Genomic DNA, 21,518 nt, shown 5'->3' with positions numbered 1-21,518 from the left:
GTCTTTGGAATCAAAGTTCGCTACTTTTTAAACCCAAGCGGCTAACGAGCCTATCAGTGACGAAGGGGATAAAAGTAGAAATAAAATTAATAGGTGTTACTGCAATATATAAAAATAACTAAGACCCACTAATTTATCTTCATTTTCTTTGAGAATTTATAACAGAAAACGGTCCTTCAAGAAGAAGGTTTAGGATAAACTTATATTTTTCTGGCGGTAAATGACTGTATAGCAAAGCTCAATACAAGGTACTTTAACTTATACAGGCAGACTATAATGGCTGGAGAAAAGCAAAGTGTGAAGTCATTGATGCCGATAAACAGTCTTCTGCTATGCCAAGGCTTCCACAGTGTCACCAAGTGAGACACTAAAGTAAATTGGGCCAATATGGACCTTAGGCTCAACTGTAGAGGTTCTTTAAGCAGTTTGGTGTCCTGTGTGACTGGAGGAGGAGGATGTAGATGTTGGAAACGAAGAAGAGGAAAACTATTAAGATGCAAAAGAAGAAAAGGAGAGAGAAGAGGACAGGCTGGCAGACCACACGGGAGGAGAAAAAAGATTTTAGAGATAAAGTGGAAGGGGTCCTCAGGAAGGAGTTCGTGGAGACCTTGGGGACATCGGCTTGGGGTAAATTTCAACTGGACTGTGGTGGTTATTTTATCTACTCTATTATGTTAAAAGGCCAAGTCCAAGTCTGAGTCTTTCACATTCAAACCCAAATTCGTCATAAGTGAGCCTGACCCGTGACTTCTGTACACTGCACTACACATTTCAGTACGTGATTTCAGTTCATTAAGGATGTCGATCATGTAAGCTATTTCATACTGTACTTAAGGTTACAGAAACATTAATGAAACATAGTTTATTAATGATTGCTCCCTCCCGATGGTTATATAAGAGTTTCTATTATTGTTCTTTTAGATGAATTAATGTGATTCCAGATACGATCGCAATTTTCTGAGAATGTATTAAATTTATGGGTACTAAATGACACAGGTTTAACGGATATAAAATAAGTATTAGTGAGAAATGTTTATTATAATTTCATGGCACCTCTAAACAGTAAATAAATGGCATGAAAGTATTCAAGAAATATAACTTACTGCACATGTAAATATTATTGAAACCTGATTATTTTTTGTCACAGGTCAGAATAAATTAAACAAATACTGAAGACTCCACACCACGAAAGACTTCAAAAATCTACAGATATATTGTCTATACATTACCGCGTTGCTGCTTCATTGACTAATACAAAATATATTAAAGGAATTCATGGAGTGATAATTTGATAATTATTGTTTAGTTACAAATTCATGTAGAGATAATTTGAATATTACCCGTCGTCGCATCAGACATGACTGGTAGACTTGAGAAACATGAAAGCCTTTAATACATTTCGGGATATATTGTTAGTTTATACATATAGAGAGAGCAGCTCTGGCGTATACACAGGTGAGGTGAGGAGAGCCTAGTGGGAGGGCGTATCGTAGAGGCCGGAGGGTGTGTCTGGCACCGGGTAGCTGTATCCGCTGGACCCGTTGGACCCGTTACCGTTGGACCCGTTACCGTTGGACCCGTTACCGTTGGACCCGTTACCGTTGCTATTTTGGCCATTACCTCCATTGGAGTAGCTTCCATTTCCGTTGCCATTTCCATTGCCACCCTTCCCATTACCGTTGCCGTTGCCATTTCCATTGCCGCTGCCATTTCCACCATTCCCATTGCCATTTCCACCATTGGAATAGCGTCCATTGCCGTTGCCATTTCCACCATTTCCATTGCCGTTGCCATTTCCGCCGTGACCATTTCCGTTGCCATTTCCATTGCCACCATTGGAATAGCGTCCATTACCGTTGCCATTTCCACCATTTCCATTGCCGTTACCATTTTGCTGCCATTTTATTGCCTTTTGGAACAGCGCCCATTACCGTTGCCATTTCCACCATTCCCATTGCCGTGACCATTTCGCTGCCATTTCCACCATTTCCATTGCCGTTACCATTTCCGTTGCCATTTCCATTGCCACCATTGAACAACGTCCATTTCGTTGCCATTTCCACCATTCCCATTGCCGTTACCATTTCCGCTGCCATTTCCATTGTTACCATTGAAATAGTCCATTGCCGCTGCCATTTCCACCATTCCCATTGCCGTGACCATTTCCGTTGCCACTCAATTATCTCATTGCCGACCATTTCCGCTGCCATTTCCATTGCCACCTTGAATAGAAGCGCCATTGCCGCCGCCATTTCCACTCATTCCCATTGCCGTGACCATTTCCGCTGCCATTTCCACCATTCCCATTGCCGTGACCATTTCCGCTGCTATTTCCATTGCCACCATTGAATAGCGTCCATTACCGCTGCTACTCAATCATTCTATTGCCGTTACCATTTCCGCCGCCATTTCCATTGCCACCATTGAATAGTCCATTGCCGCCGCCATTTCCACCATCTCTACTGCCGTTACCATTTCCGCCGTTATCCCATTGCCACCGCTGAATAGCGTCCATTGCCGCCATTTCCACCATTCCCATTGCCGTTACCATTTCCGCCGCCATTTCCATTGCTGCCTTATTGAATAGGCGTCCATTGCCGCTGCCATTTCCACCATTTTCCATTGCCGTTACCATTTCCGTTGCATTTCCATTGCCACCATTGGAATAGCGTCCATTACCGTTGCCATTTCCACCATTTCCATTACCGTGACCATTTCCACCATTACCGTTGCCGTGACCATTTCCGTTGCCATTTCCACCATTACCGTTGCCGTTACCATTTCCGTTGCCATTTCCATTGCCACCTTTGGAATAGCGCCCATTACCGTTGCCATTTCCACCATTTCCATTGCCGTTACCATTTCCGTTGCCATTTCCATTGCCACCTTTGGAATAGCGTCCATTACCGTTGCCATTTCCACCATTCCCATTGCCGTGACCATTTCCGTTGCCATTTCCACCATTCCCATTGCCGTTACCATTTCCGTTGCCATTTCCATTGCCACCTTTGGAATAGCGTCCATTACCGTTGCCATTTCCACCATTCCCATTGCCGTTACCATTTCCGTTGCCATTTCCACCATTTCCATTGCCGTTACCATTTCCATTGCCACCATTGGAATAGAGTCCATTGCCGTTGCCATTGCCGCCATTTCCATTCCCGTTGCTGCCATTACCCTTGCCGTTTCCGTTGCCACCGTTACTAGTGAAACCATAAGTTGGTGGCAGGTAGCCGCTTAAACCATTACCATTATCTCCGTTACCATTTGTACCGTTACTACTGCCGTTTCCATTAGAATAGCCGTCATTACCGTTGCTATTGCTTCCATTATTTCCGTTTCCGTTGCCACCATAACTGTTGTGACCGTTTGTTGGAAGAGAGTAATTTTGTCCTCCATTGCCATTTGTACCGTTATCACTGCCGTTTCCATTAGAATGGCCGCCATTACCGTTGCCATTGCTGCCATTACCGTTTCCGTTACCACCGTTACTATTGAATCCGTAAGTTGGTGGCAGGTAGCCGCTCAAACCATTGCCATTTCCTCCGTTGCCATTACTTCCGTTGCCACCATTACTGTTGTGGCCATTTGTTGGAGGGGAATAACTTAGTCCTCCGTTGCCATTCCCACCGTTGCCATTGCCGTTACCTCCATTACCGTTGCCATGAATACTGTTTGTTGAACTTAAATGGTTGAGTTTATCCGTTAAGCATGTCCCAAGTAAACCTGTTGAGAAGAGAATAAATCATCATATTATTTGGTTAGGTTAGATTTAGGTTAGGTTGTGGTTAGGTTAGATTAGGTTGTGTGTGTGTGTGTGTGTGTTAAATGGACTATCCTAACAACATTGCAAACCCCTGAATACACACTGCCATTCATCTCTCGTTATATAATGTTAAAACCTCTAACATAAATTATATCCCCATCTTAATTTTATCTCCACTACACTACGGCATCATATACAAAATAGCCATAATTAAGTTGCAAATAAAACAATACTGAACTTACTTTTCGAAAAAAATACTGAGACAGAATTATTGCGTAAAGTGTGAGAACTGAGTGTGATGCGAATTGCGTAAAGTGTGTGAACGGAGTGTGTTGTGGCGTAAGTAAACAGTAAACACAAATAAGTGGCTAAAAGAGGTGGGATTATTACACCACTTTGCCTGACGTCTTTGTCCAAGTGGTGGTTGTCAGGTCTGTGTACTTCATCATTCAAGGAACCACAATGGCCCAGCGAATCGTACTTAAGTGATGGTATGTTGTGATGTCAAAACTATGTGGCTTCTCATGTGATATATAATTTTTTGGCGATACTTTAACTTCTTTTCTGTACATCCAGGTGACGTTATTGTGATTCAGGTGAAGTGAAAAACAAAGATGAATGCGTTTGTCTGTGTAAAATATATAACGAAATATGTCGTCTGAATCCATTTGGAATCTTATTTTTGTTTTTGTTTCGTTGTGGTTATTTAAATATACAGTATATATTTTTTTCTACTCGTATATGAAGAAATAAATCTCTAACACAACTTGTATTATAACTTACCGGCTAATAAGAAATACGTTGCAATCTTCATTCTGGAAAAAGTCTTGTAAACACGGTACAATAAAGGCGGGTGTCCTCTCCTATGTGGCGTCACGTGAAGAAGGCAAGAGTTCAGACCAAGTCACGAGGAACGACAGATCGCTACGAGCAGTGAAGGAGAACTGTGATGAGGAGTCGATCTGGTCCTGCTTTTATATGCGTTGTTGTTGGGGAACTCAAGGTCTGGTGGTGAGGAATCTTCCCTTCATTTTTATTACTGAGGTGTCTGTCTGTGTCTTGAGGCATTTGGTGGATCCGATTTACCATCTGTTCTCTTTGGTGTCTTTGGTTACGCCTTCGAGAACTTTATTTGGTTCTAGAATCCTTAATGACGTCTTAATGATCAGTTCTAAGTTGGGATGATGGTGATTTTCTTACAATGAATAAGTCTACAGAAGACCGAACTACCTGTGTACTGAGACCACCAAATATAATGTTGATTCTTTCCAATGAGATTATATATTATTTCACATCTCTTTGCATAACGACGTTCCATGGGTCTCTTTTCCAATATATATAAATTCATGATAAATAAATTCCTGTGGTTAGCAAATTGAACGAGATAATTACCTCGGCCATAATCACTCACCAACACCAATTTCTTCCCCCACACAATATATCACACTGGTTTTTTTTTTTTTTACATTTAAATAATATCTTAATGATGCTACGACAACTTTTTAAGGTCCCACACTCGTATATCAAATTCTTCCATCTGTGTCTGTGACTCTGTGTACTGGACGGTGTAGATGACAGACTCGCGGCTCTTCGAATTTGAGACTGATTTATATACAGTACAAGCTGTTTCATACGTACACAAGGCATAGTGAGTTTTTTCCTCTTATCGTGTAAATTCATCAGTTATTAATAATAACAATAGAATAACATTTATGCTATATATAATAACTTATTATATATAGCATAAATGTTATTCTATTGTTGTTTTTCATAGAGTGGCTCAGCACCAGCAACCACTCTTTGATATAATATGCTGTCAATCGCATCACATGAAGATCAGGCACTCTAATTAATTTCACCAGCTAATAAAACACCCCCCCCCCTCCCCAAGCTACCTGAGTGGTTAGGTTAGGTTACGTTTGGGGAGGTTAGGTTACGTTACTTTACATTACGTTTGGGTTATGCTTGGATTATGTTATGTTAGGTTAAAGTTTGGAGTGGTTAACATTAAGATAAAATAAACTAAGGTGCATAAACTTCACGTGATCCATTTCAAGCTTCAAAAATATATATATATTGTAGTCTTGTGAATAAAAAACAAAACCTGTTGTCATTCTTTCAAAAGTACAAATCATGACCACTTTTCAACGCCACATTACTCCTCTTCATTCACCCAAATGCCTCTCACGACCACAGTATCCAATTTATCCCTTCACCATTTTCTTTCATCGGTTCATGTTAATATTTTCACTCCTGTAGGCAGCCAAGACTCACCTGTGGAGGTTTTTAGTGGAGTTATCTGTCGCTTTTACCTGGCGACTGTCTAGGACGGGGATAAACATTGCTTCACCTGACGAGTGTAAGTGTAATGTGTTTACTATTTCTTACTCAGATTTAGCCAGAGGGTATTGTTATTATTTAGAGTGGTGTGTGTGTTGGGGTGGTGGGGTGTGTGGGGTGTGTGTGTGTGTGTGTGTGTGTGTGTGTGTGTGTGTGTGTGTGTGTGTGTGTGTGTGTGTGGGTGATCATAGTTCAGTAGACTAATTTGAACGTCACACACATGACTACATACACCCCGGATATCCATGTCAGTTTCTGGATCTACGAGGATAAAAGATTAATTTAAAAAATCCATTGACGTCACAGCACTTGAAGAAATAATAAGATCTTTTTTTTTAGCTCACACCAAAGGTTTGTTTCAACTTATGGATAAACTGGTCAAAGAAACTGTTGTTTTTTCACGAGTAACTCATCTATTGTTTAAGGTAGGGGGGTTGAGAGGGGTAGGAGGAGGGTTGGAAGGGGTTGGGAGGAGGAGGGTGGGAGGGGTGGGCAGGAGGGCTGGGAGGGGAGCAGGAGGGCTGGGAGGGTGGTGGAGGAGGAGGGCTGGGTTGGGAGGGGGTGGTTGTGGAGTGGTTGGGAGGAGGGTTGGTGGAGGGGGCTGGGAGGGGTGGGTGGAGGAGGGTTGGGAGGGGTGGTGGAGAGGGTTGGGAGGTGGTGGAGGAGGGTTGGAAGGGGTGGTGGAGGAGGGGTGGGAGGGGTGGTGGGAGGAGGGTTGGGAGGTGGTGGGAAGAGGTTGGGAGGGGTGGTGGAGGGAGGTTGGAGGTGGGTGGGAGGAGGTTGGGAGGGGTGGTGGAGGAGGTTGGGGGGTGCTGGGAGGGTTGGGAGGGGTGGTGGGGAGGAGGGTTGGGTGGAGGAGGGTTGGGAGGGGTGGTGGAGGAGGGGTTGAAGGGGTGGTGGAGGAGGGGGTGGTAGGAGGAGGGTTGGGAGGTGGTGGAGGAGGGTTGAAGGGTGGTGGAGGAAGGTTGGGGGGTGGTGGAGGAGGGCTGGGAGGGGTGGTGGAGGAGGGGGTGGGAGGGGTGGAGGAGGAGGGTTGGAAGGGGTGGTGGAGGAGGGTTGGGAGGGGTGGGTGGAGGAGGCTGGGAGGGGTGGTGGAGAGGAAGGGGTGGTGGAGGAAGGGGGTGGTGGAGGAGGGTTGGGAAGGGGGTGGTGGAGGAGGGTTGAAGGAAGGGGGTGGTGGAGGAGGGTTGGAGGGGTGGTGGAGGAGGGGTGGGAAGGGTGGTGGAGGAGGGTTGGAAGGGGTGGTGGAGGAGGGTTGGGAGGGGTGGTGGAGGAGGGGCTGGGAGGGTTGGGAGGTGGTGGAAGAGGGGTGGAGGAGGCTGAGGAGGGTTGGGGGGGAGGAGGAGGGCTGGGAGGGGTGGTGGAGGAGGGGTGGAGGAGGGGAGGAGGGTTGCTGGGGTGGTGGAGGAGGAAGAGGGGGTGGGGAGGGGTTGGGAGGTGGTGGAGGAGGGTTGGGAGGTGGTGGGAGGACGGTGGAGGAGGGGTGGTGGAAGAGGCTGGGGAGGGGGTGGTGGAGGATGGGAGGGGGAGGAGGTGGGAGGGGCAGGAGGAGAGCTGGGAGGGGTGGTGGAGGAGGGCTGAAGGGGTGTGAAGAGGGTTGAAGGGGGGTGGTGGAAGAGGGTTGAAGGGGGGTAGAAGAGGGTTGGAAGGGGGGTGGAGGAGGAGGGTTGGGCTGAGAGGGGTGGTGGAAGAGGGTTGGGATGTGGGGTGGTGGAAGAGGGTTGGGAGGGGTGGTTGGTGGAGGGTTGGGAGGGGGTGGTGGAAGAGTGGTGGGGCCAGGGGGAAGGGGGTGGTGGAGGAGGAGGATTGCTGAGAGGGGTGGTGAAGAGGGGGTGGTGGAAGAGGGTTGGAGGGTTGGAGGGGGTGGTGGAAGAGGGTTGAAGGGGTGGTGGAAGAGGGTTGGAAGGGGTGGAAAGGGTTGAAGGGGTGGTGGAGGAGGGTGGTTGGGCTGAGAGGTGGTGGAAGAGGGTGGAAGATGGGATGGGGTGGTGGAAGAGGGTTGGGAGGGGGGGGGCTGGTGGAGGGTTGAAGGGGAGGGGTAGGGGGAAGAGGGTTGAAGGGGTGGAGGCAGAGGGCTGGGGGGTAGGAGGAGGAGGGAAGGAGATGGAAGATGAAGAAAGGAAGGATGGTTGAGAAAGGAGGAGAAGCAGGGGAGGATTGGGAGGGGTGACAAAGGGAGGTAGAAGAGAGGGAGGATTGGGAGGGCGTGAAGGAGGGAGGGTTGTGAGGGGGAGGGAGGCGGGTTGGAGAGTGGGGGGCGGGGGGGGGGGTCGAGAAGGAGGGTATAAAAACAATGAATGATAATTTCCCGGATGTACACAACATGTTATTTGACTTGTAGGTGTTAGTGGTAAACATAGAGCGGCGGCGGGCACCTGAGAGGTTAGGTTAGGACAGGTTAGGATAGGTTAGGATAGGTTAATGCTAGTAGTTTAACTTCCTTGGGCAACTTTATCAGATAGCTTAACCTGATTTACGCTGTATCATTAGATTCCACTTTGATTATAACTGATGTAAGAAGTGGGATAATGGTAAGAGAATTAAACAAATGGAAATACATTAATACTCAACTTATAACACTACAAGACAACAGTGAGTTATATGGAAAGAGTTCCTCGTTGACTTAGATACACAGGTGTACAGGCAGACACTGAAGTAACACAGCAGCAGGGGTGACGCACGGCTCATGAGGGACACAGGTCACCGCCACACAGGTGCATCAGGTCAAAAGGAGTCGCCGAGCCAAAATGATCTTATCGAACTGATTCATTTATATGTTTTGCAAGAACGCTGCTCAGTTTACCACATGACAACAAATACACTTAAATATAAACTTAAACCAATCTTAAAGAGTGTGGTATGCGAGGCGCTCCCGGCGAGGCAGGGTGACGGAACATAACACGCCCAGCCAACCGCACCTCCACTATAAACCAAGACAGTGAACCACTTCGAGATTCATTAGTGATACGAAGCAAAACTTACGAGTTTAGTCTTAATGGGCATGAAAGAAATAATTATCTACGAGGTAATCCTTTCACAGTGATTTGGTGTGTTTGGTTGGTTAGGTTAGATTTTTGTTGTTGAAACAAGTAAATAATTAAAAACATTCGCCAGGACAACGCTGCTCTCACTAACAGTTTTAATCGGTGCTGTTACAATTGTCATTTGATTAAACACATTACAGCTCAATAACTTTTGTGAGAAGGATGATTGTCATAGACATTTTGATAAGTCACAAACCTTTTTTTTCTATAATTACAATTTCTTTCCGCTCTTTTTTTTTCGCCCCCCAGGCTCCGTTGTGGGTCGTTTGACCTGTGCCCGGGTGGGCTAATTCCCGTAAAAAAAAAAGAAAAAAAAAAGGTTCCTGTTAGAGGTACACAGTCCCTCATCATGTTTCAGGATCTTCTAAGACATCAGAGCTCAGGTGTTAGTGAACCAATCGGACTTGAACCAGAGTTCCTTGTTCATGTCAACATCAATTATTTGGTAAAAAACGAGAAAATTTTAAGAAATTGAAATATAATATCCATAACGTCTTTTGACCGTTTAAATCAATGTCATCCTATAAGATATAACAAGAAGTACTGTAAATGATTACTGATCACCAATCTTTGTGTTTTAATGATCGTCACATACTTGTGATTACAATTCATCTCGTGATAAACTTACAGTGTTTTAAGCAGCCGGAAGTCAACTGGTTGATGGCAGCAGTGAAAAGTAAGACTATAAAAGTATTCACAGTTTAAAGAAGAATAAAGTGGGGTGGGAACACGTCCTGGGACGCTCAGCGGATACTACCGTCAACTGATGCCATCATGTCGGTATGAATGTTAAACAAGAACAAGGGAGGACATGCTACATCTCGTGTTCACGGCGCCTGTCATGACCATAAGACACTGCATATAACCCTCGTCACTAAACCTAGCGTCTTCAAGGACAACACTTCTGTTTCTGAGACCTCAATAAACCGCCAATTAAATCAAAGCCAAACGAACAACTTACAGTACTAGGTTGAACAATGTCGAGTTGTCTACTAATGTCAGCAAGGTGATGTTATTACTGTAGGACTGACAGACATAACAACCTAAGATGAGTCCGTATTAAGGTTCTTTAACAAATTCATTTAGTTAACACTGCATCACCTGGCCTCGGCGAACACCCAGCCAGAGGGGTGTCGAAACTTTGGATTGTGACCGAAAAGTCGTATCATATCACCTTACAAAATCTCAACCAGAAATATTAACAAATAAACCTAAAAGACCTGAGTGATAAGACAGTGTGTACCGAAAGCTCAATTGACTTTTAGGACAACACAGCAATAAACGGCCTTCAATCTTGCCGAGACACTTGAAAAGAAAGACAAAGACATACTGTTTTGGTAAAGTCATCCTAAATGTACTGGTTATATAAATAATTCAGTGAACCGATATATAAAGTCTCCCACCATGGCTATTATTCTGTTGGTGTTGATAGTGTCTTATTCTACTCATTACCACCACACTTCAATCTCTCCCTCTCTAAATATAGAATTATCTCCCTCTTTCATATACCTTAAAATTTGTCTATTATAAAGGAAACGTGATAGTCGTTTCCATTAAATTATTCAACAAAAATTTTTTTTCCACTATAAAACTCCCGCCAATTCGATCCCCGCCAATTCGATCCCAAAACAACGGAGGCAGCGAGGAGCAACAGTGAATGATTCTTGAGGTATAGAGACGATGAGATATTTCTTCATTAGTTCTTGTATTAGTATATGGCAGAGGACCTTGGAACACACCTTTATGATACTGTACTGGAAGAGTTGGCTGTAGTTTTGTTATGATGTATTACTTATTCTTATCAAGTTACATTATTTGCTTGAGCCTTCATAAAAATGTCTTGATTATGTATAATTATAGTTCATTTTATGTATTTAGTAATGACTGTTACTAAAGGCTGTTACATACCACACAGTTAGCTAAAAAAAATTATTTCCTTTTTAAAACTACTTGTTATCACTCAAGTTATTATAGTTTATATTATCAAAGTATAAATTAAACTTAAAGATACTACACGATTAAGGAATTAGGATAAAAAAGTATTTGTTAGCGAAATAATGTTTTATTATAATTTAATGACACATTTAGACGATGCATAGACAACAGGAAACTATTCAAGACATTACAGAGAAACACTATTGGAACCTGATCTACTTTACCAGAGGTCCAATTTCATTAAAAAAACACAAAAGACTTTAAAAAAACAAAAGAAACATGTTGTCTATACACGTACGCATTCCTGCTTCGTTGAATAAATACATATATATTAAAGATATTCATGTAGATATAATATGAATATTTTTTTCGGGATATATTGTTAGTTTATACATATAGAGAGAGCAGCTCTGGCGTATACACAGGTGAGGTGAGGAGAGCCTAGTGGGAGGGCGTATCGTAGAGGCCGGAGGGTGTGTCTGGCACCGGGTAGCTGTATCCGCTGGACCCGTTGGAACCGTTACCGTTGGATCCGTTACCGTTACTACTAGAGTGACCATTTCCATTACCGTTAGAACCATTTCCGTTACTACTGGAATAGCCATTGCCATTTCCACCATTTCCATTACCATTGCCGCCATTACCGTTGCTACCATTACTGATAAAATATGACAAATACTTCGTATTACTATATCTTGACCCACTTCCGTTGTTGCCATTGCTAGAACCACCATTACCATTCCTCCCGTTTGACGGAAGTCCGTAGCGTTGTCCCCCGTTGCCATTTTGACCGTTGCCGTTACCATTTCCGTTACCTCCATTGGAGTAGCGACCATTTCCGTTGCCATTTCCACCATTACCGTGACCTCCATTTGAGTAGCGACCATTTCCGTTGCCGTTTCCACCATTACCGTTGCCATTTCCATTACCTCCATTTGAGTAGCGACCATTTCCGTTGCCATTTCCACCATTACCGTTGCCATTTCCACCATTACCTCCATTTGAGTAGTTCCATTTCCGTTGCCATTTCCGACCATTATTTCCACCATTACCGTTGCCATTTCCACTTGGAAGTCCGTATCGTCGACCAACGTTGCCATTTTGACCATTACCATTTCCGTTGCCATTTCCATTACCCCCATTAGTGTAGCGACCATTTCCGTTGCCGTTTCCACCATTACCGTTGCCATTTCCATTACCTCCATTGGAGTAGCGACCATTTCCGTTGCCATTTCCACCATTACCGTTACCATTTCCGTTGCCATTTCCATTACCTCCATTGGAGTAGCGACCATTACCGTTTCCATTTCCATTACCTCCATTCCCGTTACCGTTTCCGTTACCACCGTTGCTACTGAAACCGTAGGTTGGTGGTAGCCGCCATAACCATTACCATTGCCATTTCCATTACCTCCATTCCCGTTACCGTTTCCGTTACCACCGTTGCTACTGAAACCGTATTTTGGTGGTAGGTAGCTGCCTAAACCGTTACCATTGCCATTTCCATTACCTCCATTTCCATTGCCACCATTTCCATTCCCGTTACCGTTTCCGTTACCACCGTTGCTGCTGAAGCCGTATGTTGGTGGATGGTAGCTGCTTAAACCGTTACCATTGCCATTTCCATTACCTCCGTTGCCACCATTACTGTTGTGGCCATTTGTTGGAGGGGAGTAACTTAGTCCTCCGTTGCCATTCCCACCGTTGCCATTGCCGTTACCTCCATTACCGTTGCCATGAATACTGTTTGTTGAACTTAAATGGTTGAGTTTATCCGTTAAGGATGTCCCAAGTAAACCTGTTGAGAAGAGAATAAATCATCATATTATTTGGTTAGGTTAGGTTTAGGTTAGTTTGTGGTTAGGTTAGGTTAGGTTAGGTTGGTGGTTAGGTTAGGTTAGGTTGTGTGTGTGTGTAGTGATCACCTGACATAGCCCAACAACATAACAACTCCTGGTGGTCATAAATAATCAAACATTTCTCAAGTACACAAGTTAAAATGACGCGATAGTAGACATATTCTTACCTACCCTTTCCGACCACAGTCACTCTCTGCTTCTACCTCCCTCCACCTCCCTCTATATACTTTATATATGAGGTCTTTACAGCCAAACATGTTCCTTGTATCTGGGACCAACTCTCAATGTTTATGGAATGATGAGTATTTGATATAAAAGAGATATTTCAGCATATAATTATAAATGCTGTATGGAATACGTGATGTAAATGGATCGATCTGTCGAATAAATGTTCAAAATGGCCGCCATCAGCTTGTTATACGAGTCCAAAAACGATTAGATGAGACGAATTGCTTCGTCGATTTGTGGATGATGAGGAACATTTGCAGAACGACTCTGATGTTCTTGGTAGTGTTACTCAATCAATGTTACCACCAGCTAGAGTGTGGAGCCAAGCTGAAGGCGGCCATTTTGAATATTTACTATAGACTAAACTATATATTTATACCGTTTATTGAATATAACATTGTGTAAATCTTTCTTTAACTTCAAATACCCTTAGTTTCGTAACCACTGAGAATCGGGCCCATGTTAATAGAAATTTTTGACTGGAAATGAACTAAACAATGAACTTAACAATTAACTCCTGGGGTACTGACATAAACTCCTGGAACAACGTATGTACTCACACAGTCACTCCTCACATTACTCCTGACTGACTGACCTTTCTCACGCCTCCTCACTACATGTATTACAAACATATTTCAAAAATTTTCACACCCACTCGTCACCCCGCCAACCGCAGGCATAGGTCGACTGGAAGGGTCAAGTTGCAGGGCTTTATGCAACGAAATGACAACACTGCAACTCCACATTCCAGATTTAAGTGGAATCATTATGAGATGGTTGAAGTAAATTACAAAGTGGAAATATGTATCTTACTGTATTTCATGTACCTGTAAGTGTGTATCTATTTCAGTTACTACAGACATCAAACAAACGTCAGTACAGTATTAACAATTATGTAATGTTTCTCAATAACATTTAACGCCTAAGATATTTTAAGGTACTTGTTGATGCTTTTTAAAGACGATGAAACTTTTGTCAGATACAATTAACTTTTATGTCTATATTATCAATGAAATCTGAACATTGAAGGTAAAATTGATTCCATTTTAATCAAGTCGTCTTTTGCTGCGTTACAATACATGTACAGTACTAGTTTATGTTACGTTAGGTTCCTGTTTACTTTGTGTTACTATGTAGTCACCACTTGTACTTTTCCCAATGTAAAACAAAATATTGAAATTATCACTACTTAACACACACACACACACACACACACACACACACACACACACACATTTATCTCCTGTTTTTTTTTTACAGAAACCCTAAAAAACTTACTGGCAAATATTATAATCGTTGAAACCCTCATGGTTGAAGATCTTCTATAACCACAATACCCGGGAAAAAACAAACTGATATTCGGTGGCCTCGTCGGGAACTGAAGAAGGAGTTGAAGGAAAAAATATCACAGGAAGACTTTACGACTCACAGTGAATGGTGAGTTGTGTCGGTGAGTTGAGTTGGTGCTCCTTATATACGAGTTGGTTGTCAAGGAATTCAAGGTCATATAAGAGAAACTGTTTGCTTCACTTACAAGGCTGAGGTGAAGCAAACTTGTAGCCGGTCAGGTCAAAATCGTGAGGCAGTACTTGTGTTAAAAGGTTGTTAATGAGTCATTTTATCATTTTATTCACCAAGTTAAATTATTTAGCGAGTCATGAGGTGTGTTTAAGGGGGGGGGGGGGTATGGTTCATTATTTGGCTCTAGTGTAGAATATGGAGAATGGAAACAATGAAGAGAAAGAAGAGAATGAAGAAACTGATGGAAATGAAAAGAATGAAGGGATTATTGTGTGTTTATTTTCTTCTACAATCATTTACATAACTCTCTCTCTCTCTTTCTCTCTCTCTCTCTCTCTCTCTCTCTCTCACCTCACCTGGTGGACAGACAACCTCCTCCCTCACTAAATACTTTAACCTCACGTGACCTCGTTATATTAATTGGCTTCTCTCCTTTATAAATTATACTCTTTCTTTACTCAATTATCACATTATTACTTTACTCTTTCGTTACTCTACTTTTTCGTTGCTTTACTTCCTCGTAACTCTACTTTCTCGTAACTCTACTTTTTCGTTACTCTACTTTCCCGTAACTCTACTTTTTCGTTACTCTACTTTCTCGTAACTCTACTTTCTCGTAACTCTACTTTCTCGTTACTCTACTTTTTCGCTTTTTTTTCTTTTTGTTACTTTATTTGTTCAATACTCTCTAACTATTCCTTTACTCTTATCATTACTCTCGTACTGTGTGACTCTACTCCTTAACTACTTTAATTCCTGCCACTACTCTTTTCACTTCCTCTATCATGAACTCTATTATTTCCCTACTCTGTTATTTACTCTTTCTTTTCTTTGTCATCAAAAATCTTTCTCTTGGCAGTTTATAGAGTCGTGATAGGTAGGGAGAGGGAGACATGATAGAGAGTGAGAGGGTGGCGTGATAGAGGTCGTCATGACAGAGAGAGAGAGAGAGAGAGAGAGAATGACGGCATGATATAGAGCGAGAGGGCGGCGTGATAGAGAGGTCGTCATGCCAGAGAGAGAGAGAGAGAGAGAGAAGGCGTCATAATAGAGAGCGAGAGGTCATCATGATAGAGAGCAAGAGGGCGGCACTATAGAGAGCGAGAGGTCGGCATGATAGAGAGTGAGAGGTCATCATGACAGAGAGCAAGAGGGCGGCACTATAGAGAGCGAGAGGTCGGCATGGTAGAAAGCAAGAGGTCGGCATGATATAGAGCGAGAGGTCGACATGATAAGAGAGCGTAAGAGGGCTACAGGAGCGACAGTGAGCCGCGCTCGGAATTGTCTACTCTTCATCACTGTTTTCCTCAAGGTAAAACGAACAACTTACAGTACTAGGTTGAACAATGTCGAGTTGTCTACTAATGTCAGCAAGGTGATGTTATTACTGTAGGACTGACAGACATAAGAACCTAAGATGAGTCCGTATTAAGGTTCTTTAACAAATTCATTTAGTTAACACTGCATCACGTGGTTGTATCACCTTATTCTCTGTGTTCAGGCGATAAGAATTTCTGTCAGATATGAACCTCAGAACGAGTTAAATTAATCTATGGAGATATAATATTTACGTCTATACATTTCCCCAATTCAATATTTTTTAGAATCCAGAAGAAAAAAATTCTCATAGGTTCCCAACTACGACTCAGCCCCCGTGCCTAGCTGAGAGCGTTGGTGGGCCCCCAGACCCCTGTACAGTCACAATCCAAAGTTTCGACACCCCCTCTGGCTGGGTGTTCGCCGAGGCCAGGGTTGAGGTAAAGCTGGATGATCGGATGCAGACTAGTTCAGCAATGTGGTAACGAGGCACTACGATGCTCGTGTGTTTTGAGTCTCGGGTGTGTTGTGGTGGTGGTGGAATGTCTGAGTGCGATCACCCAGCCTTACCTCAACCCTGGCCTCGGCGAACACCCAGCCACAGGGGTGTCGAAACTTTGGATTGTGACCGAAAAGTTGTATCATATCACCTTACAAAATCTCAACCAGAAATATTAACAAATAAACCTAAAAGACCTGAGTGATAAGACAGTGTGTACCGAAAGCTCAATTGACTTTTGGGACAACACAGCAATAAACGGCCTTCAATCTTGCCGAGACACTTGAACAGAAAGACAAAGACATACTGTTTTGGTAAAGTCATCCTAAATGTACTGGTTATATAAATAATTCAGTGTACCCATATGTAAAGTCTCCCACCATGGCTATTATTCTGTTGGTGTTGATAGTGTCTTATTCTACTCATTACCACCACAGTTCAATCTCTCCCTCTCTAAATATAGAATTATCTCCCTCTTTTATATACCTTAAAATTTGTCTATTATAAAGGAAACGTGATAGTCGTTTCCATTAAATTATTCAACAAAAATTTTTTTTCCACTATAAAACTCCCGCCAATTCGATCCCAAAACAACGGAGGCAGCGAGGAGCAACAGTGAATGATTCTTGAGGTATAGAGACTATGAGATATTTCTTCATTAGTTCTTGTATTAGTATATGGCAGAGGACCTTGGAACACACCTTTATGATACTGTACTGGAAGAGTTGGCTGTAGTTTTGTTATGATGTATTACTTATTCCTATCAAGTTACATTATTTGCTTGAGCCTTCATATAAATGTCTTGTTTATGTATAATTATAGTTCATTTTATGTATTTAGTAATGACTGTTACTAAAGGCTGTTACATACCACACAGTTAGCTAAAAAAAATTATTTCCTTTTTAAAACTACTTGTTATTATTCAAGTTATTATAGTTTTTATTATCAAAGTATAAATTAAACTTAAAGATACTACACGATTAAGGAATTAGGATAAAAAAGTATTTGTTAGCGAAATAATGTTTTATTATAATTTAATGACACATTTAGACGATGCATAGACAACAGGAAACTATTCAAGATATTATAGAGAAACATTATTGGAACCAGATCTACTTTACCAGAGGTCCAATTTCATTATAAAAACACAAAAGACTTTAAAAAAACAAAAGAAACATGTTGTCTATACACGTACGCATTCCTGCTTCGTTGAATAAATACATATATATTAAAGATATTCATGTATATATAATATGAATATTTTTTTCGGGATATATTGTTAGTTTATACATATAGAGAGAGCAGCTCTGGCGTATACACAGGTGAGGTGAGGAGAGCCTAGTGGGAGGGCGTATCGTAGAGGCCGGAGGGTGTGTCTGGCACCGGGTAGCTGTATCCGCTGGACCCGTTGGAACCGTTACCGTTGGATCCGTTACCGTTACTACTAGAGTGACCATTTCCATTACCGTTAGAACCATTTCCGTTACTACTGGAATAGCCATTGCCATTTCCACCATTTCCATTACCATTGCCGCCATTACCGTTGCTACCATTACTGATAAAATATGACAAATACTTCGTATTACTATATCTTGACCCACTTCCGTTGTTGCCATTGCTAGAACCACCGTTACCATTCCTCCCGTTTGACGGAAGTCCGTAGCGTTGTCCCCCGTTGCCATTTTGACCGTTACCGTTGCCATTTCCATTACCTCCATTTGAGTAGCGACCATTTCCGTTGCCATTTCCACCATTACCGTTGCCATTTCCGTTACCTCCATTGGAGTAGCGACCATTTCCGTTGCCATTTCCACCATTACCGTTGCCATTTCCATTACCTCCATTTGAGTAGCGACCATTTCCGTTGCCATTTCCACCATTACCGTTGCCATTTCCGTTACCTCCATTTGAGTAGCGACCATTTCCGTTGCCATTTCCACCATTACCGTTGCCATTTCCATTACCTCCATTTGAGTAGCGACCATTTCCGTTGCCATTTCCACCATTACCGTTGCCATTTCCACTTGGAAGTCCGTATCGTCGACCAACGTTGCCATTTTGACCATTACCATTTCCGTTGCCATTTCCATTACCCCCATTAGTGTAGCGACCATTTCCGTTGCCGTTTCCACCATTACCGTTGCCATTTCCATTACCTCCATTGGAGTAGCGACCATTTCCGTTGCCATTTCCACCATTACCGTTACCATTTCCGTTGCCATTTCCATTACCTCCATTGGAGTAGCGACCATTACCGTTTCCATTTCCATTACCACCATTCCCGTTACCGTTTCCGTTACCACCGTTGCTACTGAAACCGTAGGTTGGTGGTAGGTAGCCGCCTAAACCGTTACCATTGCCATTTCCATTACCTCCATTTCCATTGCCACCATTTCCATTCCCGTTACCGTTTCCGTTACCACCGTTGCTGCTGAAGCCGTATGTTGGTGGATGGTAGCTGCTTAAACCGTTACCATTGCCATTTCCATTACCTCCATTGGAGTAGCGACCATTTCCGTTGCCATTTCCACCATTACCGTTGCCATTTCCATTACCTCCATTCCCGATACCGTTTCCGTTACCACCGTTGCTACTGAAACCGTATTTTGGTGGTAGGTAGCTGCCTAAACCGTTACCATTGCCATTTCCATTACCTCCATTTCCATTGCCACCATTTCCATTCCCGTTACCGTTTCCGTTACCACCGTTGCTGCTGAAACCGTATGTTGGTGGATGGTAGCTGCTTAAACCGTTACCATTGCCATTTCCATTACCTCCGTTGCCACCATTACTGTTGTGGCCATTTGTTGGAGGGGAGTAACTTAGTCCTCCGTTGCCATTCCCACCGTTGCCATTGCCGTTACCTCCATTACCGTTGCCATGAATACTGTTTGTTGAACTTAAATGGTTGAGTTTATCCGTTAAGCATGTCCCAAGTAAACCTGTTGAGAAGAGAATAAATCATCATATTATTTGGTTAAGTTAGGTTTAGGTTAGTTTGTGGTTAGGTTAGGTTAGGTTTAGGTTAGGTTGTGGTTAGGTTAGGTTAGGTTGTGTGTGTGTGTAGTGATCACCTGACATAGCCCAACAACATAACAACTCCTGGTGGTCATAAATAATCAAACATTTCTCAAGTACACAAGTTAAAATGACGCGATAGTAGGCATATTCTTACCTACCCTTTCCGACCACAGTCACTCTCTGCTTCTACCTCCCTCCACCTCCCTCTATATACTTTATATATGAGGTCTTTACAGCCAAACATGTTCCTTGTATCTGGGACCAACTCTCAATGTTTATGGAATGATGAGTATTTGATATAAAAGAGATATTTCAGAATATAATTAAAATGCTGTATGGAATACGTGATGTAAATGGATCGTTCTGTCGAATAAATGTTCAAAATGGCCGCCATCATCTTGTTATACGAGTCAAAAAACGATTAGATGAGACGAATTGCTTCGTCGATTTGTGGATGATGAGGAACATTTGCAGAACGACTCTGATGTTCTTGGTAGTGTTACTCAGTCAATGTTACCACCAGCTAGAGTGTGGAGCCAAGCTGAAGGCGGCCATTTTAAATATTTACTATAGACTAAACTATACATTTATACCGTTTATTGAATATAACATTGTGTAAATCTTTCTTTAACTTCAAATACCCTTAGTTTCGTAACCACTGAGAATCGGGCCCATGTTAATAGAAATTTTTGACTGGAAATGAACTAAACAATGAACTTAACAATTAACTCCTGGGGTACTGACATAAACTCCTGGAACAACGTATGTACTCACACAGTCACTCCTCACATTACTCCTGACTGACTGACCTTTCTCACGCCTCCTCACTACATGTATCACAAACATATTTCAAAAATTTTCACACCCACTCGTCACCCCGCCAACCGCAGGCATAGGTCGACTGGAAGGGTCAAGTTGCAGGGCTTTATGCAACGAAATGACAACACTGCAACTCCACATTCCAGATTTAAGTGGAATCATTATGAGATGGCTGAAGTAAATTACAAAGTGGATATATGTATCTTACTGTATTTCATGTATCTGTAAGTGTGTATCTATTTCAGTTACTACAGACATCAAAAAAACGTCAGTACAGTATTAAAAATTATGTAATGTTTCTCAATAACATTTAACGCCTAAGATATTTTAAGGTACTTGTTGATGCTTTTTAAAGACGATGAAACTTTTGTCAGATACAATTACCTTTTATTTTTATATTATCAATGAAATCTGAACATTGAAGGTAAAATTGATTCCATTTTAATCAAGTCGTCTTTTGCTGAGTTACAATACATGTACAGTACTAGTTTATGTTACGTTAGGTTCCTGTTTACTTTGTGTTACTATGTAGTCACCACTTGTACTTTTCCCAATGTAAAACAAAATATTGAAATTATCACTACTTAAAACACACACACACACACACACACACACACACACACACACACACACACACACACACACACACACACACATTTATATCCTTTTTTTTTTTACAGAAACCCTAAAAAACTTACTGGCAAATATTATAAACGTTGAAACCCTCATGGTTGAAGATCTTCTATAACCACAATACCCGGGAAAAAACAAACTGATATTCGGTGGCCTCGTCGGGAACTGAAGAAGGAGTTGAAGGAAAAAATATCACAGGAAGACTTTACGACTCACAGTGAATGGTGAGTTGTGTCGGTGAGTTGAGTTGGTGCTCCTTATATACGAGTTGGTTGTCAAGGAATTCAAGGTCATATAAGAGAAACTGTTTGCTTCACTTACAAGGCTGAGGTGAAGCAAACTTGTAGCCGGTCAGGTCAAAATCGTGAGGCAGTACTTGTGTTAAAAGGTTGTTAATGAGTCATTTTATCATTTTATTCACCAAGTTAAATTATTTAGCGATTCATGAGGTGTGTTTAAGGGGGGGGGATATGGTTCATTATTTGGCTCTAGTGTAGAATATGGAGAATGGAGAGGGAGGCATGATAGAGAGTGAG

At 42.4% G+C, this 21,518-nt stretch overlaps 1 protein-coding gene across 11 annotated transcripts; it reads right to left on the bottom strand.

Moving 5' to 3' along the window:
• Positions 1-1,019: 1,019 nt before the first annotated feature.
• LOC121875952 (glycine-rich cell wall structural protein-like) lies at positions 1,020-21,205 on the bottom strand. 11 transcript variants are annotated; one of them, XM_042380751.1, is made up of 7 exons: positions 21,048-21,205; positions 18,810-19,451; positions 12,138-12,428; positions 11,918-12,080; positions 2,941-2,999; positions 2,695-2,901; positions 1,398-1,869 (listed from the first exon to the last, which is right to left on the bottom strand). In XM_042380751.1, the coding sequence occupies exons 1-7, from the start codon at positions 21,076-21,078 to the stop codon at positions 1,472-1,474; spliced, it is 1,791 nt and encodes a 596-aa protein (XP_042236685.1). In that variant the 5' UTR covers positions 21,079-21,205; the 3' UTR covers positions 1,398-1,471. The 11 variants fall into 11 exon arrangements, 10 of the variants coding, with proteins under 10 accessions (XP_042236685.1, XP_042236686.1, XP_042236682.1 ...); XM_042380756.1 differs by adding an exon at positions 2,064-2,172 and having other exon boundaries at positions 1,799-1,869; positions 2,713-2,999; XM_042380752.1 differs by having other exon boundaries at positions 2,695-2,999; positions 11,918-11,990; positions 12,132-12,428.
• Between the last annotated feature and the right edge of the window lie 313 nt (positions 21,206-21,518).

The sequence above is a fragment of the Homarus americanus genome, unplaced genomic scaffold (genome assembly GCF_018991925.1).
Source record: "Homarus americanus isolate GMGI-L3 unplaced genomic scaffold, GMGI_Hamer_2.0 scaffold3384, whole genome shotgun sequence".
NCBI classification, from domain to species: Eukaryota; Metazoa; Arthropoda; class Malacostraca; order Decapoda; family Nephropidae; genus Homarus; species Homarus americanus.
Note: the sequence above shows the minus strand (reverse complement) of the source record. Positions and strands in the feature narration are given on the sequence as shown.